The sequence below is a fragment of the Euwallacea fornicatus genome, chromosome 2 (genome assembly GCF_040115645.1).
Source record: "Euwallacea fornicatus isolate EFF26 chromosome 2, ASM4011564v1, whole genome shotgun sequence".
Classification (NCBI taxonomy): Eukaryota; Metazoa; Arthropoda; class Insecta; order Coleoptera; family Curculionidae; genus Euwallacea; species Euwallacea fornicatus.
In genome coordinates, this window is record NC_089542.1 from 5001097 (window position 1) to 5025269 (window position 24173).

The 24173-nt window shown below is 39.9% G+C and overlaps 1 protein-coding gene across 4 annotated transcripts in view; it reads right to left on the reverse strand.

Annotated features, from left to right (window-relative positions):
- Dscam4 (Down syndrome cell adhesion molecule 4) overlaps positions 1 to 24173 on the reverse strand; it is a 48500-nt gene that overhangs the window by 15100 nt on the left and 9227 nt on the right. For all 4 annotated transcript variants that reach the window (XM_066298035.1, XM_066298020.1, XM_066298027.1 and 1 more), the window contains exons 2-4: positions 4968 to 5149; positions 3755 to 3911; positions 327 to 593 (exon numbers count right to left, since the gene is read on the reverse strand). In XM_066298035.1, the coding sequence (XP_066154132.1) occupies positions 327 to 593; positions 3755 to 3911; positions 4968 to 5149 (606 nt within the window). The remainder of the gene's footprint in view (positions 1 to 326; positions 594 to 3754; positions 3912 to 4967; positions 5150 to 24173) is intronic.

Genomic DNA, 24173 nt, shown 5'->3' on the forward strand with positions numbered 1-24173 from the left:
CTAACTTACACAATATCTTTTAAAAACAGGACTTTATCCTAAGAACGAATTTTATCCCCTTGGAAACAAATTCTCCTCATTTCTAACGCAAATTGTAAATTTAAACGTATGATTTTTGCACTTTTAACTCTTGAAAGGTGAATCTCATGTCTAAATAGTTCCTTCACGCTTAATGCCGTATTTGAATCTTTATTATGTTACTTAATTAATTAAGTTCTCACGAGTTCGTCACTTTTAAGCTACATTCAACGAGTTCAAATAAATTGAAACTCGTTTCCGAAAGTATTGTTGCGAGCGTTAAAAGTGAATAACAGTTCCAAACTCACTAGTCAATCGATGCACAGTCCGGCAGGCGTAGTTCTTGTACCCGTCACCAGGTCCTGCGTTGCTGATATAAAGGTCCCCATTGGCCAGAACCACATATTTCCCCCCGATGTCAGTGTTGGGGTAGATATTGACATTTTCATCTTGCACCCAGGACGTCACCATGACGTAGTCAGATACGTAATTGGGAATCTTGCACTTGAGGACCGCGGTGTTGCCGGCGATAACGTACTCGTCATGTACTTGCACGTCGTAATCTTGCTTGATCACTGAAAAGGAGGGTAAAAGAGGCTGTAAATTGTAGCCCCCTAACGATAAATCTAACAACGTGTAACAGAAAGTTGCGGACCGCTTTAAGCGCCATCATTTATCTGCGGCTGCCATAAGAAACTACTTTCAAGCGAATTGCGGTGTTTTCCCCTGAAAATATGGTCCATCAAGTAAATGATACCACGTGTTGGATCTACCCGAATACGAGCTTTGTACAGGATTGCTTTGCAGCTTATCGGTCGTTAGGTTTACGTTTCGGGTGTTCGTCCACGATGAGTCTGAATTAATTCTAAATTTACAACGTGGTAGATTGACCGTCATTCGTAAGTCGTTTTAGGAAATTTACATATCTCCTTGGTGAAAACCGAACCCCCGTCGTTGCAACATAAGTAATGAAACCAATGGGTTTTTTGAATGAGTCAAGCAAGCTCCAACAAGTTTCTGAAGGGAGAGTCTCTGTTGATGAATTTTCATCGGTTAAAGAAAGGTCACTCATGATTTTAGACATAAAAAAACCCCAGAATTTTCCGTTTTTTTTTCGGTATGTCTTGGTATTCGCTGCAGTCATGTGATAGAGAGAGAGAGAGAGTTGAAATCTATGTTTCCCGGGCACGTTAGAAAAAGTATGACTCATGAGCTTAAACTCATTGAAACCTTTCAAAACTTCGATTTTTCTCTGTGCTCGTTATGGATTTAATTATGGAGCAGACAGGGGCTTGAGATCTACGTTTGGGCCGATATAGACGTAGGGTAACTCAAGAGCTTGGGCATCAACAAATCCTCCCCATTCGGGGATTCCCCGTTTATCCGTCGTGAAAAACATTTGCGAGCATACTAGAAGGGCAGCGAAGACAGTCGCCAACTCCAAATTTGAGATCAAATAATTCTGAACTACATCGTTTGATACATACACGTGTTTGATGTGACAACTGACGCGGAATGTGTTCAATTTCCCATTTTCAATGGAATTCAATTTGCTCGACGAGCGAAAAAGGTTTTTTCGCAAAATGTCGTTAAAATTTTATAGAGTTTCTCCTTGCCGGAGACAGCGAGAGACGTAAAACGCAACCGACTGAAGCTGAAGCTGAACTGCGAAGCTGTCTCGGCCATAAAATCCTTGATTTTTAAGGCCATGCTGAAACGGAACACTAAAGTTCAAGTTTTATTACTTTTTAAAAGCGGAATAAGCAAAAGTTAAGAAATCTATAATGGGAGGTTATGGAGAGGGGTGACATGAGTAATCTCACTTCTAGTCCTTAGCAGTTCAAAGGAGAAGGAGGTGGCGGGCCCTCTAGATGTGAATCACTCCAAGCTCTTCTTACTTCTATTCGCGCGCTTTAATTCTCGACATTGAGACGCATTTAGAAGTGAGCAGAACCGAGGGTCACTCACTTTTAGGACGTCTCCTCCACTTCTAACATCAGATGGTGACTCCTAAATTTGCCGATTGCGAGGGGTGAGGGAGGAACAGGAGCGACTCCTTTCTCATCGCACGTCTGCAGAGGCTCTATTTTCCTAATAAACACCCCTACGAGTTATCCGCAAACAATAATGGCGGGAACAATATGAAATTCATTTTCTGTACGAAAATAACCCCGTTTGACATAGGCAAATTGAATAACATTCATCTCACTGGCAATATTATTACGACCGAAGAAAATGGAGATATTTTTATTAAATGCCCGGGGCATATTTCTCCTTTAATAACGGCAAATTCACTCGCTCTCCCTGCTCGTTTTGCTTCTTTTGCGGGCAAAAAATGACCCGGGATTAGAATCTTAAATTGGCCCGCCTTGTTTTTCGCTTTGCCCCTGGGGTGACGTTGTCGTAAACAAATTTTCAGGTGTGTTTAATAATGGGTTTGGAGGCATTTTTTTGACGACAGATATTTGTTGACGAAATGGTGAACTGAGAGTTTTTCCCAACGAGAATTGGGACATTTGTTGCACCCCTTTGAGGAAATTTATTTCCAAATAGTTCATGCGTTAGAGCTCGATCGAAAATCGCTAGTGCGTTTTTTAGAAGTGAGCAAGGCACCCTTCCACTCTATATTTAGAAATTTCGGAGCGAGCGAAACTTGTTTTTAACGTTTAAAAATGACTGGAAACTGAGAAAACCAGCTATTTCTCACTTTTAGAAGTGAGTAAAATATATTCCCCAATTTGTTTACAATGGAAATTTAGAAGTGAGCGAGACTTGTTGACAACATCAAAAACGGCTTGAAATGAAAGAAAACCCTTAAACTTTTCATTATAAACATTGTTGATGGCGGAAAAATGTATTCACGAGGGTTTCAGAAACTGGTCGTTAAGAACTCCTAAGTAAATCGGTAAGAGATTTTAAGCCAGCAAAGTTCCCTTTTGATGTGTTAGAACTTATTTTCCGCGAGTTTAGAATTCTTCTCGACTCGCGAGGCAATTATAGGACGAATTTAGGCAAAACGAAAGCGAAGGCGGCTAAGTCAACTTAGTTCACTCCAGAAGTGCCTCAATTTACTTCTTACTAGTTTAGGACCTGACTTAACTCGCGAGGCTATTAGGGTGTAATTTTAGCTAAAGGGAAAATTGAATTTTGAAATCGATCGCGCGGAAGCTTAGGGGCCTTATAGCACCCTCTCACCCTCCAGGGGCTGCGCCCCTCACTCCAAATCGTCGCAGATCCAGTTCCATTGTTAGAAATTTACGATACGGCAACAGCAAGGCAAATTGGGCCATAAACTACGTTGCCAGGTACATTAAATTCGCAAGACGATGCGACTTTTTCACTTTCACATGGAGACATTGAAATCGCACCCCGATGAGTTCGAGGACTTGCGCCCTTAATTCTATTCCCTTTTAACCCTCAGAACGACCCTCTCGAATTGATTAACACGCAACCGATTTAATATCAATATTTAGCTAATCCGGGCGTCTAATTGCGTTTAGAGGGCAATCGAGGCAGTGGCGTACCATTAATCCATTGATGTGTGCGCCCCCAAGGGCCACATAAAACATGCAGCATCTTGTACTGACTGTCGTAGCATAAAAGACTGGGAACAAAGCCAAATAATTTTATCTAAACGACCGTCCTCGGACGACATTATCATTCCCTGCTCAACGGTCTATGCCCCTTTATTACTTCCAATTTCCGCAGACATTTGCTGCAGATGGCGCTCGCGTACCTGCTTTGACATGCACCTCCCTGCTGTAAACCACTCCCAAGGTACTCTTCAACTTGCACCGGTAGGTGGCGGTGTGTGTGTCGTGGCGGTACTGTTCCTTGCCGAAAGGGGGGAATATCAGGGAACCGTTGGGGAAGATCAAGCGCACATTGGGGACCTAAAAAATAAAAGAAGACAGTGTTAATTTATCTTGGCCGCAACATAAACAGGGGCTTGAAATGAACATTCCCCAGTTAAGAGGGGGAAACGGCGATAAACCGCAGAACTTTGTAGGGGCAAATCAGAAACCTACATGCCGAGGGGTTGAAGGGACTTTATGTAAGCAGGAGTTTTATGGTTATAATATGGGAGTTTTGGGAGTTCTTTCTGGAGAATTTGGTAAAAATTACATCGACCTTAGAAATGGGAAAACTGCGTTTTAATTAGAAATTCCGTAGGAAGATTAAGTGGATTTGTAAAGATCGGCAGCTGTCGTTGAGCCTGGTATACCGCTGGCTTTTAACAAATCAAATTAATATACTGCGCTCTACCAAGTGGTAACAAATCCGGCACCAGTAACGGTTCTGCTTCTCGACAGTTCAAATTATTAATATTTATTTGCAAATGGTATGCTCTACGCCTCTGATTTTTGACAGTTGATCAAAATATTTTATGTACATTTTACAGAACACATTTAGAGCTACTTTCCGATATAAGTGCTCTTTTATGTCTTGCTCAATTTGAATACTACAATATATGAATAACTTTAGACATGATGCAATCCGCCATTGTTTTTTCAGTAATTGGGGTGAATATATTTCCAACTTTCGAGTCGACATATTTTGATTTCTTTAGATAACTTCTGAGTTTTGAACTTTCCTCAGAAAGGTCCTCAAATCTCGTAAACTTGAAGCGAATATTTCCCCTTTGTTTAGCACTCCTATCGATCACTCATTTCTCCCTCAAAACGAAGGCAAAATGTCTGGTCAGAAAAACGTCTTTCTCCCTTCGTGTCTCAGCTCATTGCTGAAGTTATTAATGAGCCAATTCATCCGATTACAGTGTTTTTTTCACAACGAGCGGCCCCGTTATGAATCAATTTACGTCCTCAAAGAAACTGAATAATGGAAATCTTAAGGGTAGTTATGCGGAATGAGATAAGCTTCTGGATGCGACATTTTCGCCTCTCTTTGCAGAATATCTAGAATTTATTTTTCTCCTAAAAGTTACTAACCTGTTGCACTAGGGTACCATCAGCCAAAATCCATTCGACATCGGGCGGGGGGCTGCCGTGTCCAGTGCAGTCCACGCGGCCACCTGTGGTCGCTGCGAACTCCACACGATGGGAAGGTTCGACCACGAAAAAAGGACCTTGCAGGTCAGCGCCACTGCCAGAAAGTCCCCCCCATGCGAGAACTGAAACAAATTAACCTCTATTAGAGCAGATCCCGATAACTTTATGTGGAAGATAGCTTCCCCCAGGAACATTCAAAATAAGGGCCCTTATCGATGAAGATTATCTTCCAGGTCAGCTGCTAGTAAATTAATCTAGTTAGCGTTCGAGGAATTTTTGGGAAATTTTTTATATGAAAAACGGACGAATAGCGAGGAGTAGGAGGAGGGGGGGGGGGGGACAATTGAATAAGGGGACGTGCAGGCTGTGCCAAATCGACGGCTGTTTGGCATGTTTCGGGGGCTCATAATTCGCCTAAGGCCCTCGTTTATGTGCACCATTATCCGATTACTAGTTTCTGGTTTATTATCGAGCGGAAAGCCCCCGGCCATTGGCGGTAACCGCTACTTTTCGGCAATAATCTAACGATGGGCTCTAATGCGTCGTAGTTAGGTAAAATGTTCTTTTTATGCTCGATTCGGAAGAATGTGCTAAACAGCTGAAGTTACGCCTAATCTAACGTAATCATCGTCTTGCTTGGAAAAAATTAATAGGAAATGGGTACAAGCTTGAGGGCTCTATCTTCGAAAGTAAAAAAAGTTGGCAAATATCTGCGCAATGGTTAGAGGTATCTAAGTTTTGATTTCATTATTGTTTCGGTTTTTCAAAAATGAATGCAAACCCATCGAGTTTGTTCTTGTGTTCAGCTAACTTCTTCCATGAAAGACGGCGGTCATGTCGGAACTGAGATACTTCCAACAATTCCAGAGATATGTGGTAGTTTTTTTTATTTCTAAGTATAAATCCATCGAGCTTGTGCTCATTCCCGACGGATTTCTCTAGAGAACTCGGCTCATTTATCAAATCACACGTATCTCTAACTCCATTAAGTTCCAACTGAAAAGCATCAACTCCCCAATTGATTACGCAACCCTTGAAAATATATTTCATCCATAAACTGACGTTCTTTCCACTCGATTTCCCGGGCATTATGCAAACGCAAATTCGATTCGGCCAATGTATTCAAATTCGATGAGATTTTGATGCTGATGGCGATGTGTCGGGGAAAACGGGACGCGTTGACCCGTTCCGTTTTCCGGGCCCTTTGATCGCCGTTTTGCGGGCGCAGAGATTAGAAATCCGCCATTTCGGAGGTTTGTTTCCTGTAGATTCAATAAGGAGAGTGCCCTCATGATCCGCATAAAACTCATCAAATTTGAATACATCGGAAGCAATGGATTCGGTTTCCCGTAACGTGCGTCCCATATCTCGATTTTGTTCGTGCGCTCATGCCACTAAAACTACGCGTGTAAGACCCGCAAAAACAGGTCCATTATCCGTGTTTCTCGGGCTTCTAAAGTAACCCTAAAGGCTGCAAAAAGGCGCTTTCAGCGTTTAGTGAGTGACGAGGGACAGATATACCTCGATGTGTCGGTTCATCAATCTTCCTGGGGTGTAAATTATTTCCTCTGGTGCCTCCACAGTGGCTGCTTTAAAAAATGTATAATTTTTTCTCCCTTTGAGAGGGTTATTTATACGGCACAACTTTAAAACTGAACTAGGACGTATTATCATCACGTATCAAAACGGGCCCGTAAATCCTCCATGATGCATATTTCACGCTAAAAATGCCGACCCGCTTTTTCACTAAATGAAGATCTACTGACGTGCCATCAATGCGAAATATACACGGAATCGATAAACTCATAAAAACTACTTCAATATCTGGCCCTGGAAGATCCAATAATTCGGATGATTAAGTAAATATTTAGCCCATATTGGATTGGTATTCCGGGGAGCCAAAGAAATCCATATAATGAAATAAGTTTGATTTGTTGGTCCGAAGATTGGATCAGGTTTTCACGAAATACGCGTATTGAATTAGGTCCCGGTCCGAGCGATTCTGACAAGCCTAAAAATGAGTCTCGGTGCTCAATGGTTCAAATAAGGTTAAGAGCATTTTGAGGTAATAAAAAAGCCGCTAAATTTGACGGCTTTAAATTTATATTGAAAATTGTTGGATGTACGTGAGTTGGGTGTACAGAATTGAAATTCTGGGAAAAGGATGGCTGAAAATTAGTGAAAATTCAGGGAATTTAACTTTGAATGTACTAACGGTTAGAAGTCTCTCAGTATTAACTTTATCATCGTTTTTCGTGGAGAACATTAGTTGAAAATTAGTACAAAAACGGGGGCAACAACTTTGAAGATAACGAAATCAATAATATCTCCGGAACCGTTAGAGTTAGTTCGGTTTTGACTTTACCATCGTCTTTCTTGGAGAAAATTAGTTGAAAATGAGTACAAACTCGGGGGATCCAACTTTAAAGATAAAAGAGTTAACAATATCTCCGGAACGGTTAGAGTTAGCTCAGTTTTGACTTCACCATCGTCTTTCTCGGAGAAAATTAGTTGAAAATGAGTACAAAGTCGGGGGACCCAACTTCGAAAATAACAGAGTTAACAATATCCCCGGAACGGTTTGAGGTATCTTAATTTTGACTTCACCGTGGTTTTGCGTGGAAAATGGTAGCAGAAAATGAGCACAGAGTTGAGAGTTTTGAAATTAACGACGTTAAAAATGAAAAAATAGTTTTCAATTATAAAGCAAAATTAAATATCTGATTTTTAGTCCTAACAGTGCAAGGCATATTTGACAATTTACATATTTACAAAATAGAAACTTAATTTAAAGAATTCGATGTTGTGCCGAAAGGAATTTGTTTGGAACTATTACGAAAATATTTCACAATGTGACGATATTTGACAACATTATTTTTAACAAAGTCAGATTAGTTGCAAATCATTAGATCATCGTCAAACGATTTCAATGTCTGATGATATTTGACTACTTTGGTACTTTTAAATATTTGGAAATATGTATTTTTCTAATAACAGTTTTTTGAATTGGTTACCATTTTTTCTTGAAGAATATTTTTATTTGACTTGATAGATCTTAACCTGTGTTGTAAAGTTTTGAGCACTCTGAAGATATTTGACAACTTCATCAAAGTGCTTGACACTTTTCAATACGTTTGGCAGCTTTGTTTTATTCCGACAGTGGGTTCACAATGTGCTCGTAGTTTGTTGTAGTTTTTTCAAATATTTGACATTTCTCTTTAGCATGATGCCTATCAAATTTCGCTGAAGGGCCTGGCACACCGAAAAAACATTCGAGAATGTAGGAATTTTCCAACAGGGTTTTTCGGATTTGTCAATCGTTTCTTTTAGTTTTAGTTTATGAATTTGCTTCTATACGTTTTAAATCGTTCTGAGGAATTTGTGGATTGAGGTGCTTGACGACTCGTTTGTTTTTAATGATAAACCGACGACACTTAAATTTAATGCTGGTACCTCTAACCGTTCGTGAGATATTTTTAACTTCGTTATTTTGAGAAATAAACCGCTCCAGTTCGGACTTATTTTCAGTTAATTTTAACTCAAGAATCTGATACTTCCTTTAAATCAAATATGTCTTTAACCACTTGCGAGATATTTGACACTACCACTTTTCCGCGAGAACGAGGGAAACTTTCCAAATTTTAGGAACATATTAAACCAGAAAAATCTGCGTGAGATTGATTCACTATTCAAATACGCCGAAAAAAAACTAATTTTAAAATTGAAATAAGGCCGCAGATCGGCGATAAATCCATCCTAGCTCTGGCAGGAAGAAATGAAAAATGGGCGGGCTTAGAGGTACAGGAAGCAATAAAAATAAGATCGATGGTCGGACGTATTTGAGTTATAGATTGGTTTATGTTTGGCCCTGGTTTTATTCAGATTTCATCCTCGCTGTGTTAATCGACCCCAGCTTCAAGTGTCGCAGACTTTATTTTTATTTCATATATTTCAAGAGGCACAACAAGTTGGGAGCTTCGCTCCTTTAATATAAAGGAAGTTTTAACGACTTGGAATCCCTACGGGGCCCTTCTCAAAAGACTTCGCTGCAAATAAAAATTGACAGCACTATTCCGTGTGTTAACGAAGTTATACCTTTCAGGGCTCATCCATCTTGTTCTGCGGGAGCACCTCATTAGCGATTACATTTTCCCAAACAGGGAAAGATAATTTGAAAAGAATTTCCAGGCTCTCGCCCCCCTCGTTCCGCGTCTTTAATGGCTTTACATCTAATGAGTCTTTCTTTCAGCTGAAAGGCAGCTCCTTTAGTCAATCCTCACTTCTTTGTTGGGATTAAAGTTTAAGCTCTTCAGGGACTTTTTTCGATACACGCATAGTTGCCAACTTTACCGTGAAAAACATCGCGTTCGTCGACTCTAAAACAATTGACGAGCGTTTTGTTTCCCAGGCTTGTACAGGCGACTTGATGAGGAGGCGCGAATTAGACCCCAAGGAAACAAAAGAAAATTTTTGTTAGCGCAGTCTCGGTCGGATGCCTCGTTTAATTGGAAATAAGAGCTACAGTTTTCAATATTAATAGAAGCGTTGAACTCAAAACTGAAGCATCTCTAACCGTTCCAGAAATATTCCCTCAGCTCCGTTATTTTTCAGGCCAGTCCCCTCGAGAACCAACTTATTTCCAGCTATTTTTTTCCAAGATGAATGAGTTTTTTTTTCATTACGTGGGGCAACCAATAATCGACAACGTGTCAATGTCCTATGATTTCCAGTTCTCGTGACATGCTGTAGCTGTCATTTATGGAGTGACAGTGGGTGCTACCATATTTTTTTACGAGTTAAAACAAGCATTGCCAAATTTTGCATATTTTCTCAAATCAGTTCTGAGTTTTATTTTACATACGCAATATTAAATGGCAACATAAGAGGCTTTGTTTGTTTCGAATGGAACACGACATATTTCATTTCGTGAACTAAAATAGGAAATCCGATTTTGTTTTATTTTCTTTTTACAATTTTAATTTCAATTGGAGAGAAATAGATCTGCAAAAAAATCAAAAAGTATGACAAAATAAACGTAAAAAAATGTGTGTGTGATACAATAGAAAAATTAAGGAAAAAAATATCCGAGGAACCAAAACTCAGACTTCTCGCACCGTTCCGGAGATATTTGAAGTTTTCAAAAAAAAACGAAAAATGCTTTAAGCAGTTCCCAACATTAACATAAAAGTTATTTCTGAAAAAGTTTACTCTCCCCATCTCCATTTTCCCAAGGGATGAAGCCTCAGTTGTGTCAACTCTTTGCTGTTTACCTGCCAAAGGCAAAGCCGAGTCCTAATTAGCAGTTTTCCGAAAGCCGAACGCAAACAGCCACTTTAATTATAAAAGTTCTAAATTGCGCCAACTCACTTGTTGAGGGGCGTAGCCCCCGAAGGGGCGAAATAACGCCCGGAGACCGGATAATGCATGCTAATGTAGTCCCGTTCATATCGATGTCTCCCGTTAGTGCCCGAGTTATTTACGGCAATTTACCACGCCATCTATAAAGTCCCCGCTAAATGACTCTTTTCTTCTTTTTGAGTTATAGTTACGGCCCGTGGAGTATACCTCGGAATTGGAATTTTATCTCTGATGGTCGCTCTCTTGGTTTAATAAAAGAGCGGTGTATCGTGATAAAGGCGTTCAGCGACCTCTACCGTATAATAATAACTCGTGAATAGATGATAAACTGCTCTCTGGACAGCGCCATCGGGAGATGGCGCTGTCCGTTGGGTAACTTTTCGTCGTAAGTTAGAAACGTTCGGAATTTCCACCACAGTAATTCTATTATAAACTGCTCTTTTGATTGTGCGGTCTGTTAGATTACTTATCGTTGTATGTCGAAAATATCCAGAATTTCCAGCAGAGTGATCACCAAGACAGCATAGTCGTCGACTATTTCCAGAATTGTAGGATTCCTTAACGTTTATAGACTAATTAAAGATGCTTTAAATCTAATTGCAGCATCGAGATTCTTAGGAAAGTTAGCTAAAAATAAGTTCAAATTGGATGGGTCTAGCACGAATAAGGGATTTGTTGAATATTTTCAGAATAGTCAGGAAAGCCAATTTCTCTAAAATGGTGGTAATTGCCTGGAATGTGTTAAAAGCATCGAAATCTGCAGGAAAGATTAACCGAAAACGAGTGCGGACTCAATACGGAGGTTGTTAAATATCTTCAAAATGGTTCAGGTCTTACCTAAAGTTGCACCAGTAGCATATCTTAAAAAATATATCTGTATCTGAAGTTTAAACTTCACAAAAAAGTCAAATATTGACAATGACATAGTACAATTACCATATATGACATAATCATTGTGTCGTTTTGACAACTTCGTTATTCATGATCATAGACCCATTGAGTTTGTACTCTTTTTCAGGTAATTTTTTTTCAAAAAAAGATCATAACGCTGTCATATTTGGAGTGCCTCTCCCTGTAGCAGAGATCCGATATTATTTGACGCAGTCCATTGGAAATCTTATATGCTCCAAGCGTCAAGACTGAAACTCGTAACACAGGGAATTTAATAAACCCTTGAAGGAGTGTACAATAACCGCCCTCTGGGCTATTCCAGCCCTATGCAGGGCAGTTTTCCTCAAATCTTCCCGCGGTAAATTTCTAATAAAGCCCGCTACAAGGGCCTCCGCATAACACAAAGATTGCCCGTTCAGGATAACGCGAAAGATAATTAAATTTCTGAAGCTGCATATACACACATATCACATTGTGCACGAGCTGAATGGGCATTGTTGCCAGCTCCCCGAGAGCAAGAAAGAAAACTGCCATATATCTCCCTTTGAGTGATAATAAGCCTATTAATATGCTAGACAATGGCCTGGCTAATTAATAATTGTTGTCTTCGCGCATTACTCCATGCAGGTATCGAGTATCTCACCACTTCATTGTTTAATGGAGAATAATGAGGTTATTGCACACAGACAAAGTCAGAATTCAACCTCGATGAATCACGTTTTAATTTGGGGAACTGTCGCCCTGCTTGGGGGGGCGCTGTGGTTGTATAAAACTGGCATTGCGCAATATGCACACAATGCCCAGTAGCGTTTATCAAACTACCCTTTGAGATTTAATTTAAAAAGTTACGGCTGGGAAAATTTAATAAAAAGCCATGCAGCATGGCAATTGAGAAAATGCTGTTTCGAGGGAGGTCCTTAGAAGGGAAATTTAATTGGAGCAGCGGCGCCATCTATACGTAGTTAATTAGTTCGTGTAATCTTTGTGCCTGTTCGTTAACATGTGACTCGCTATCAGAAAGCGATTTCCAGTCTCGGTTTTGACGCCACTGTCACTCGGTTCGAAAAAAGTCGAAATTTACAAAAATGATAACTTTCTTAGTTTTTAAAATATACTCCTCGATATGGTACTCATTTTCAACTAATTTTTTCCAGAAAAGCCATTGCCGTGGTCGGTTTTACCATAGTTCGCACTCACTTCGGAAAATTTGCGTTACCCGGTTTATTGGAGAAGTTTTTTAATTGATGAACTCTGCCAAGTTTTTCCATTCGCTAGAAACTAATAAGCTCTCGGCCGCCTCTGGAAGTGTCGGTACACGTCACAGTCTTCCAGATCCGAAATAAGAGTAATCCGTTCTCGACCGAGAAGAATAATCGCGAATTTAAAACTTTTTCCCTTATCTTCGCCCTTTCGCTCGTTCGAATCACCCTTCCCCTTCCTTTCTCCTCTTTCATGAAATTATATTTAATGCAGTCAGTTAATTCTGCGAGTCAAATGGACGAGGTAACATTTTCCGCCATCAGCCATTTCCAGCAGCGAATTCCTGCTTCGAAATTGAATTGAGGCCGTCGAGCGTCTACTTACTGCCGGGATACGTTTAAGAGAAGGCGAATAATTTAAAAGCCGAACTTTTTGCGAGAAACGCTTTTGCTCTGGGGATTCATTTTTTTTTTATTACGATTCCCCCTACGATTCTTTGCAGTGGTAATTTGTTTTTAATCACGAGTCTGTCCCCTATCACGCGCAAATTTGATTTAAGCCGTTTACTTTTTGTCAACCAATAAAAATGTTGCATCTCGGGAACGTTTAGAGTTACTTCCTATTCGGCAGCGGAATCGGTTTTATTGAGTAGAAATTAGCTGATAATGAATAAAAACACGGGCGGTCGGTCTTCGAAAATTGCCAGGTCCAAGCTTGACTAAAAATTAAAAAATTCCAGAACGGTGAGAGGTGCCTTATATCTTTTGAGCTGGACGCCTCGAGTTGTTGCCAGTGTCCGGCGAAATTTGGTTTGTTAACATTTTTATCCCGTTTCGATTAAATGAATCGCTTAAATCCAACCGGATTATGAATATCTATAAGTTTCATTATCCGAGTCCGTGGATCTGGGTTAATCCAGATCCAAAAAGGGAGAAACCGCATCCGGAAATTTATGGCCCTTTCGGTCGTATTTCGGGTTATCCAGCTCCGACAGGTTTTACGTCTAATGTTATTAATGCTTTTATCACCCGTTGAGGAGACTTTCCAGATCAGGTTTTGCAACCATTTTTGAGACAACCCTCGGCTCTCATATCAGACCTTTTTAATAGATTAAAAACAGCTGTCTTCGACTTAGCATTAAGTACATGCAGGAATAATTCAGGAGCGTCTCCCTCGGGGGCGGAACGCAAAGGATTTTGCTGAAGCATACTGTGGACCGAGCGAATGAAAGCACCTCATCACCTAAATTAAATAAAACTCCGCAGTCGTGAAACTCATTGTTCGGTTTTATAGAGTTTTGACGGAAATTAGACTACGTACGTCTGCTAAACGTCCAATTACGCCTACTGGTTTTAATGGAATTTGATCCAGAACAGGCGATTCCCATGTCCAGGAGAAAGAGAGGATTGCTCGGTTGTTCTTCTTCATGACTCGAAGTTTCCCCAGACGAGAGGAGGTAGAGAGGTAAAGAGAAACTTGCTCCAAGTTTTTTGAAAATACCAATATCTGTGAAATGGCGAGATATTTCTCAGTTCTGAATTTGCCATCGCTTTTCTTGGAAAAAGTTAGGTGAAAACGAGTACCAACTCGAGGGGTCGCTCTTTAACAATAAAAAAGTTGTCAATAACTCAAAAACCGAACGTCGCACTTTCAAACCCCAACTCGTGACGTAGCACTTCTGTTGACTACGAACTTTTCCTACCCGCAAATTCAATTATTCTGCCATAAATTTCAGGCCCAATTATGAACAAAATTAATTAACTAACTCTCCAATAGGGACACATTAAAGAAAACGCCCTTCTTAGCGCATCGCCTAAATCAATCAGCTGATATTTCGGCGCAAGGTTCGACGGCTTCCACTAAAATCCAATTACTCGGGGACGAATTAATAACCATAAAAGCCGGGAGGAGGGAGGGCTGCGTTTAGTGAAATTCCTTAAGAAGCTTCCGATGGAATTACAGGAATGGTACTGGAATTGGTGCGAAAATGTGATTTATATTTCTAGAACTAGTGATAAGGGTGATCAAAATGATATTTATGTGACCGAAACGCAAAAACCTTTAAATCCCTAAAAACCCGACACGAAGTGTTAGCTGAAGCTGTTTAAATTACCCCCAGAAACGACCCTATTGGCACGTTCCTGATTTATTATTTCGTGCGCCCTTTAAGCCCGTTTCGAAACGCGGAAAACGCCAATGTTATCGGACTAGGGGCAAACTTAAATAGTGAAAGTAAACAAAGGTGGAAGATGGGAATGATTATAGAGGTAAAATTGAGGAAGAGTGTCGCAGGATTCAATCGGGAGACTTTTGACCCTCACTGTGATGGCATGAGAGGGCTAGATTAGGGACATTTCAACCCCAAACAGCATTTATTGCTCTAAAACATCACAATTTTTACTCGAAAAATGTCGGGATGTGTCTACACACATACACACACACACATATTGACTGATTTTCGCTATTTTATCAGGAAGCATTATCATAAAGTTATTTTAGCTGACATATGGTTTATGTACATCTTTCAGCTTTGTAATTGACCCAATTTCCTTCATCCATACGATGTAGTTAAACGGGTGAAACTTTAACAAAGTTACAGCCCAAAGGGATTTTCCAGAGGCGTACGTTGCTTTTACGGCTGCTCAAATATTCATAAGACTATGCGAGCAGCTAGAATAACGATCTTAGTTAAAAAGCCCTCTTCGAGTTGATGTAGGGAGGGATGTTTGCTGGTAGGTGCCGGACGAAATTTTCCATATTTCAGTTCCTCGGCGAGTGTGAAAAGAAGAAAATTGCAAACCGCCCATCGATGGAAAATTGCGGTTTAGCAAAGCTTTCTCGATATGAGACTACGTGCATATTGTCGAGTTTTCCTTATTTATGCATGAAAGTGGGTGAACGTGAGTACCTCCGAGAAAGGGAATTTGCCCGGCAAATGGCAATAATATTAAAGCCTTAAAATGCATCACACACAATGGATAACTTACTTGAAACGAAACTCATCCGCAGTTCATGAAATGCAGATATGACAACTTTGCATTCGGGTTTGATTGTCACTTTATAACAAACTCCCGAAATCCGCTTCCGACTGCATTAAACAGGCCTTAATATTCATGGAACGAGTATGGATGAAACTTCCATTGACATTGCAATATATGCTGTAGAATGCATTAAATGCAGAAATTGTCTTTCCTTCAGTTTGGTCTTTGAAACGGTGAAGTTAACAGGTCTTGTTAGAGAAACGCGCCGAAACGATTTTTTAAGAAATATATCTCCGGGATCGTTAAAACTAGACCAGTTTCCATGGCGAACTTGGACGATTTGCGGGAAAATAACTAAAAATCCGTTCAAACTCAGTGGGACCATTTCCAACAACAACGATGTTGTCCAATATCAACGTTCTCATGTATACTGTGTGACATAGAAAAGAGAACACCCCGTAAAAACAGTTTTATTTGAATAATTTTTGGTATACATGTTTCTTACGCCAAAACAAATACTCAATCAAAAAATCGAACAAATTTAATTGGGAAAAACAAACAAAAAATTTACAATTTGTCGGTCCTCCGCGGTGTCTTATACATTCCTGTACACGTTTAGGTATGGATCTAATGAGGTGATTAATTTCTTCTTGGGGGATCCCATTCCAGGCCAACCGAAGAGCATGACGTATCGCCTCTAGGGTTTGTGAGAGGTGGGGTAAATTACGCAACCTTCTACCTACAATATCCCATACATATTCAATCGGTGGGAGCTCTGGAGATGGAAGTGGTCAAGGTAGCAAATTGATTACATTTTGTTGAAAAAAAACCCAGAGTCGTTCTAGCCACTTGTGGTCGTGCGTTGTCGTACTGGAAAACTAGATTAACAAGAGTTTCCAGATAAGGCACGACATGAGATTCCAAGACTTCTTGGATTGTATCGTTGGGCTGTCAAAGTGCCTCTAATGAAAAGTAAATGTGACCTGCTGCCATATGCAATAGCACCTCGAACCATTACCCCAACAGTCTGATGGACATGTCTCTGTATTGTAAACTGAGGATCCAGCGTTTCACCCTGTTTCCTTCTTGCTCGTGCTCGATCATCATGCGTACCCAAACAGAATCTGGATTCGTTACTAAACACGATATTATTCCATTCTAGATTCCATTGTATCCGTTCTTTGCACCACCGTAGTTGATTTCGATGATGATTTAAGATGAGGGGTAAGACAAGATGAGCATAGGAAATCAGTACAAAACTTCTTGTCCGGCGATAAACGGTTCAAGTCCCAACAGGCCTTCCATGCTCAGAAAACTATCAATCTGCCTGCATCCTCCATGAGACGAACCTATCCCTTAGGGCTATAATTCAAAAGCGGCGATCATAGCGTTCTGTAGTTCTTCGATACCGTCCAGTAGTACCTCTCCTTTTGCCTAATTGTTCTTTTTCGAACCATGCCTGATAACATTTCACTATAGTGTTTATACCGCGGTGAAATTTAGTGACGATTTCCCTAAATCATCGATCAGCCTTTCGTAGACCTTGCATTCGACCTCTTTCAAACTCGCTTAATAGATGAAAGTTTCCCTGTATTCCGCGTCTAGGTATATTTAATTAATCTAAAAGCACTTTCCAAGCACAATATATACCAATAAATGATATTTCGCAGCCATATTGTTGATATTTTAATAATGGGTGGTATCTCCTCTTAAATTAATACATTCCTGTAAGCGACGCGGTATGCTTAAAATTAAATTGTCAATATTTTCCTGTGGTATTGTATCCCAGGCAATCTGCACCTGCTCGCGGAGTTCATCTATGGTCTCTGGGGGGCGAGCTAAACGTTGAAGTCTCCGACCCATTATATCCCATACATGCTCCATTGGGGACAAATCTGGAGACCGAGCTGGCCAAGGCAAAGTATCCAAATTTTCAGTTTCCAAATACCTCAAAGTATCGTTGGCTACATGTGGTCGCGCATTATCCTGTTGAAATGTGCTTCCAGGGTGGTCGTGCATGTATGGTACAAGAACCGGTTCTAAGACATTATTAATGTACCTCTGAGCATTTAATCTATCATAAATAAAAACAAGAGGAGACCGACTATCATACTGGATGGCACCCCGAACCATGACGCCTGGTGTTAAATCAGAATGACGCCTTTCCAAAAAGTCCAAATTTAATCGCTCTCCTCTGCGCCTTCTAACACGTAACCCTCCATCAGATCGCCATAAACAAAATCGGCTCTCATCACTGAATACGATTCTTCTCCACTCATCCACCCATTGCACTCTCAGACGACACCACTCCAGTCGGGCCACCCTGTGGTTTCGTGATAATGGAAGCCGACGCATAAGATGATGTGAATTTAGTCCAAAACTTCGAATTCTACGATACATCGTACCAAGGGAGACCCTTCGATTTAGGGTGGCTACCCAGTTAGCACCAAGAGACGGAATTGTTTCAAACGGGGCGCCTGTCGCTGAACGACGAAGTCGCCGGTCTTCGCGTTGGTTAGTCATTCTTGGACGGCCACTACCACGATGACGATTTACTGACCCTTCGTTAGACCAATCTCTCCAAGCTCTTAGCACTGTTGATGCGTTTCGATCCAATCTACGTGCAATTTCGCGGAAAGGTAAACCTGGCTAATGCATACCAACAATTCTTCTCCTTTCAAAGGGAGTTAACTGCCGATAAACTGCATTTTGGCATACACGAGGCATTTTGCACTACCACACATTTAATATGGTACTAACAATAATGCCTTTATCGCTATCCGCCTGTAAAAAAAATTGCAAAAAGGACGATCGTCACGGATAAAAAAGTAAAGAAAAACTTCATATCGCATTAAAATACGAACTTGAAATTTTTATCAGTTTTTTCTCTTTACAAGTCTAAAATCATACCAAAATTTCAAATACATACAATGCGTTCTTCTTGGTGTTGCGGTTTTTTTGAAAGTCAGTGTATATACAGGGTGAGTCGGGAGGATCGTGCCGAACTTCAGGAGCGCGTTGTACATGAAAAATAAATGTAAAAAAACTCAAATGTTGTTATCCGATTTTCGTTTGTTTACAAGTTATAGCGTAAATAAAATTAAAACATAAAATTTAAAAAATTTATAAATTTCATAAGAAATTCCATAAATTCACGTTTGGATGTCATAGTAAATGTTCAAAAATATTGCCATTAACTTCTAAACATTTTCGGCTTCGTCTAAGAGAAGCATTCGTTGCGCTCCTGATTGTTTCATGTCTTTCTTTAATGGCAGCTGCAGCATTTCTAATGCGTTGAATTAGTGCATCTTGAGTGTCCACTTTTACTCTGTACACTTCAGTTTTAAACCAACCCCACAAACAATAGTCTAGTGGTGTGAGGTCTGGAGACCTTGGAGGCCAACTAATAGGGCCACCACGACCAATCCAACTTTCAGGAAACGTTTCGTCTAAATGTTGCTTAACTTTTATGTTTTAATTTTATTTACGCTATAACTCGTAAACAAACGAAAATCGGATAACAACATTTGAGTTTTTTTACATTTATTTTTCATGTACAACACGCTCCTGAAGTTTGGCACGATCCTCCCGACTCACCCTGTATAATTACGATACTCGTATATCTTCAGACTTATTAGAGATAGATCCAATTTGACAGTCACCTCGGGTCGTTCGGGAAAAACTAGCTGGAAAAAAGTCCAAAGTTGGTGGATATATAGTAGTGGCCGACAGTAGATAGGCAAAGAGAATTTTTCAATTAAATCATGCATATGTTAAATGATCTGTTTCCTATGCGTGCGTGTTATTTATCCTAAAACACGTTATAAGAAATAATAAACAAATGTTGATGAAGTTACTTTGTTATCAATAAAAAAGTAAATCTTTGGAATGCACCTGATCAAACGTAGGAAAAGTGAAAATAAAAACATAACAGTTGCCTTCAAATTATACAAAAAGTCAATGGGGACCTTTCCCAAGTCACTGATATTTGGTGAAATACCCATTATTGTCAATGACTGCCTGACATCGACGCGACAAATTCAATCAATTTGTTTAATGTTGCTAGATCAACATTTTGCCACTTTTCTTGCATTTCAGTAAAAATCTCATCGAAATTTAAATAATTTTTTATCTCTCAATCCCTAATAGGCAATTTGCCATAGGCTTTCTATGAGACCCAAATCGGGCCGCTGGGAAGGTCACTTCAATATCGACATTTTTTCTTCTTCAGGAAATCGTTTAGCTAACTTTGAGGAATGTTTGGGGTATTTGTGTTAAAAATTGGATCTTAAGGGTAAATTGTCTTGAACATAAGGTAACGTAACATTCTGAAGTATATCCCTGTAAACAAACCTGCCCGTGGTTCCATTTATTCTGCGTAGAGGGACCATATCAAAACCGTTGAAACGTCTCCATGTCATTACCGATCCTCCTCTATGTTTAACCGTGGGTCTGGTGTATTTAAGGTCTAATTGCTGACTAGTGAGAGGTCTAACGTATTAAATACCATCGGAATTAAACAAATTGAAGTTATATTCATCGCTCCAGCAAACTCTTTCTCAATCCTGTTTGAGCCAATGAATATGTTGTCTAGGAAATTCCATTCAGGCCTTCTAATTTTTCTTACTGAGAAGTGGTTTTTTCGCTGGCTTGCGTGCAAATAATTTCTTTTCAATTAACCTTCATCTTACAGTCTTTGAAGATACAGAAACTCCGAAAACTTCCAGCTCAGATAGAATTTTCTCAGAAGGCATGAATGGATTTTTCGTACTAAAATAGTCTTTATTTCCCTCATATCTCTTTTGTTTAGCTTCCTTGGTCGTTCAGTTTTTAGTTTCGAGTTAACTGATCCAGTTCTTTGATATCTTTTTGTTTTAGCCCAAATGGTGCCTTTTTTAACATTGAACCTGCGGGCAATTTGCACTTGCCGTTCACCCTCATTAAAAGCTTTAACATTTCACTCTTTTAAATCAGTGGACACTTTTACACCACGAGACATGTTCCAAACTGTAAATTAAATGCAAATTACGCTAATATTTTTCTGATATCTTAAAATTGAAAGTAAATTCAATAGGTTTTACCACTTCTATCTACTTTTGACCAGGTGAATTCCAAAGATCTGTTTTTTTGCTTTACAGCAAAGTAACTATCAACATTTGTTTATTATTTTTTATAACATGTTTTGCGACAAACAACATACACGCATAGGAAACAGATCAATTAAAATATGCATGATTCAATTGAAAAATTCTGTTTGTCTATCCACGTTTGGCCGCTGCTGCACCTCTAAAAATGGCGAAGCTGTCAAATAAACTGCTGACAAAACTAACGTAAACCAACCTGGAAATGAGCTCGAGTCAACTTTGAAAATTAACGAAGTTGTGAAGCATCAGTTTTCCAAAAATCTCTTGAAATTTCAATGACGGTGTCAAAATTGACATACTTCTACCGATATTTGACAGCTTCGTGATCTGTCAAACTAGGCTATCCGAGTTTGGGCACTTCTCAGCCAACTTTTTACAAGAGAATGGACGGGTATTTCAGAATTTTACCTATTCTAATCATTCACGAGATATTTGACCGCTGCATGGTCCTTTGAGATGGACCCACCGAGTTTGGGCTCATTTGGCACTACATTTCTCTAAGAAACCCCGGCAAAACGTCACGTTGGACCAATCCTTACCGTTCCTGAGATATTTAGTAATGTTGCCAATCAAAACTGCAAAGGTACAATTGAATCCTTTACATAATTTTGCACTCTGCGCAAATTCCACACGTAACAAAAAATTCTGGGACACAAAAAAATGGGATTTCACTTAAACCCGGAATTACGGCATTTGAGCGATATGACTGTACGTGCTTATGCCCGCATCGGAAGCATTTTCCCTTATTTTATGCATACAACGAGACGAACCTCGTTACCTCGGCAAATAGGATTTCTTTTCGAATGGCGTGTATGAGCCACTTTCCTCATTTCCAATTGGAATCCCATTGGAAATAACGCTCACGGGATATAAATATCAAAACGATGGCTGCAAAGTTAATGAACGAAACCGCTTATCGCGGATTATGTCGATAAATCGCCGGCAAAATTGTGAAATCCTGCTCTCAATTAAAGCGCAGTTTCGAGTTTAAAAGCGATTAGTCCAGTTTGGAGTGTTTCGTCTATGGCGCTGCAACTCGCCCTCTCATTGGACACGGAGGTAGCTGTCACTGTGGGGACGCGCGTCAACTCATTCTAATCTCAACTGCTAATGAAATAAATTCTTTATTTGTTCAGGTAATCGACTTATTCATTTTGAAAACATAATACTAAATTCTCTGTCGGCAATTAGTCTAATTGAATAAGGAAATTGACGGGCCTGTCGAGTAAGCTAATCTAATTAATGGTTGTAATAAAAATAATGCCCACGAGGGTGGTAATTCGACGATAATTGACCTGAAGGGTGCGCTCGATTAAATGAAATATTTAAATAACGCCCTTGCTGTTAATTATGGCCTACACATGAAAAAACCCCACCTTAGCCCTCCTCAGGGATTCACTTTCGTGCACTGATCAGCCAAATATTACTGAAATGCTCTTCTAGCTGCACCAGTTTTTCATGGCTTACAGGGCGCAATAGTACTAAACAAAATTTTGATCTGTGCTCAAAAAGTAGGGAATAAATTGGGACCCCCTCGAGGCGGCCCTTTGAACTCCGCAGAGAGCATACACCGAGAATTTGAATTTTTCATGGAGTCGCTTATTGTTCCAGATACATTTTTAGCCCGTTTTAAATTTTGATTCGCAGTAGCCCTTTGATCTTTCAGGTGCATTAAAAGCTGCCCCTCGTGGGGGGGGGGGGGGGATGTTTTCTGGGGAAAATCTGCATCCAAGGCAAATTCACCTTCGCTTGTATATTGAGGTAATACCATCAACTGTAGCCAGCCGTACGGAAACAGAAAACAAGATGAAACTGCATTTGGACTAAGTAAATAAACAACGTGACGAGAAAACTCGAGTGGAAATTGAGTTGGCAGGACCGTCCTTGAGGTGGGGCACGCAGATCGATCTAAGGTTTTACTTCATAGTGTTCTTTTTCCGTTCATGACTCTTACGGTTTGTGAAATGTCTAACTGGAATTTTTACCGCATGAATACCAATCTGCGCCATTGGGCATTTCATATCATCAGAGAAATCTAAAGTGTGCTGATATTCCTGGAGTTCGGCACTTGTTTACTATTTGATTTTTTTTATGATACACAGTACTATTTTTTTTTCAGGAAACTTAACCCCTTGTTCAATTTGGTCCATTTCTGTAACCGTTTCTCAAATATTTGGGAGATATGTTAGGAAACACAAATTCAGCCACGTTTCTCGAAAATATGAACTAGTGGCGTAAAAGTCTATTTATTTCTAACCGTTTTAGGGAAATGTTACAATTTTGATGGTTCATACCTTTGTTATTTTTTAAGGTCAACTCATCCAATTTGTGCTCATTTTCAACTACATTTTTTAGAACGTCTATTGGCCACATGAAAATTGATCTAGCTTTAACCGTTGTAAAATACTTTACAAATTCCCAAATGGACGACTTAATTATTTTTCGAGATAAATCCATTCAATTTGGGCTTATTTTCAGCAACTTTCAATCGATAAATCGGTCAACAGCGTAGAAATTGCTCCACCTCTTACCTTCCCTGCGATATTTGACCAATTTTTTAAATGACAATTCTGCTGTCTTTAAAAATGAACCAGCAGAGTTTGCGCTCATTTTCAGCTCCCTTTTTATAAAATTATGTATAAATAAACTTGAACTAAACACACAAAAGCAACCAACCATTGATCTCTCACTGTTTTGTAGATATTTCACCAAATCACTTTTCAAGAACCTTTTCAAGTATTCGAAATAAACTTCATTTCCAGCTGGATTTTAAAATCACCCTGCAATATTTCTCCCATTTTCACCCTAACCCAATTCACCCGCATATCTACCTGAAGGTAATCGCAGCTTCAAACAAACGTTAATTTACACTGACTGCAAATTTTAATACGCTACAAACCCCCGTTGCAATTTTAAACCTCCCCAAACAAGCCTGGAGGCTTTGCTGCAACTTTCCAGCTACAGCCCCATTATCGGCCTCGGGGGTCACGTTTTACCAACTCCAAAAAGTTCAACTTTACATCTGTTTGAACAACTTCCAGTATTAAATTTCCCGCTTATTAATTCCGAGATATTTGCTTTATGAGATGCGTCAGTCGTGCCAGTTGACTGACCCTTCGACGGCCCTCCGAGGAGTGCCGCGAGCCCTTATCGTATATTCAATGAATTTGCGATGCAGTTAAGGGAGGCATTAACCCCAAAGACATGAATTGCTAAAACAGTTCGCAGACAAAAGAAGCGCAGTTCCATAATTTGGCAACGATTAAAACCTGTACTGGGGCGGATTAGTGCCGGAGTCAAATAAACAACTTATGTAAACACATTAGCCTGAATTAAACTCCATTATTTCCTAAAACCATTTTAATTAAATACGGCCATTGTTTCGAGGATTGCGCAGAAATCTCGGAAATTTAATTTCGAGGTCCACGTTACGACACGTACCCGGTGAGTATCGGATGAATTGGCTGAGGGGGGATTAAGGGTGGCAGAGGGGAGGGGGGGGGGGGAGGGGAGGAACTTCCTTAGCTGCGGTAAAACTGAAAAGTTTTTCGTGTGTCACGATCAGCTACGCG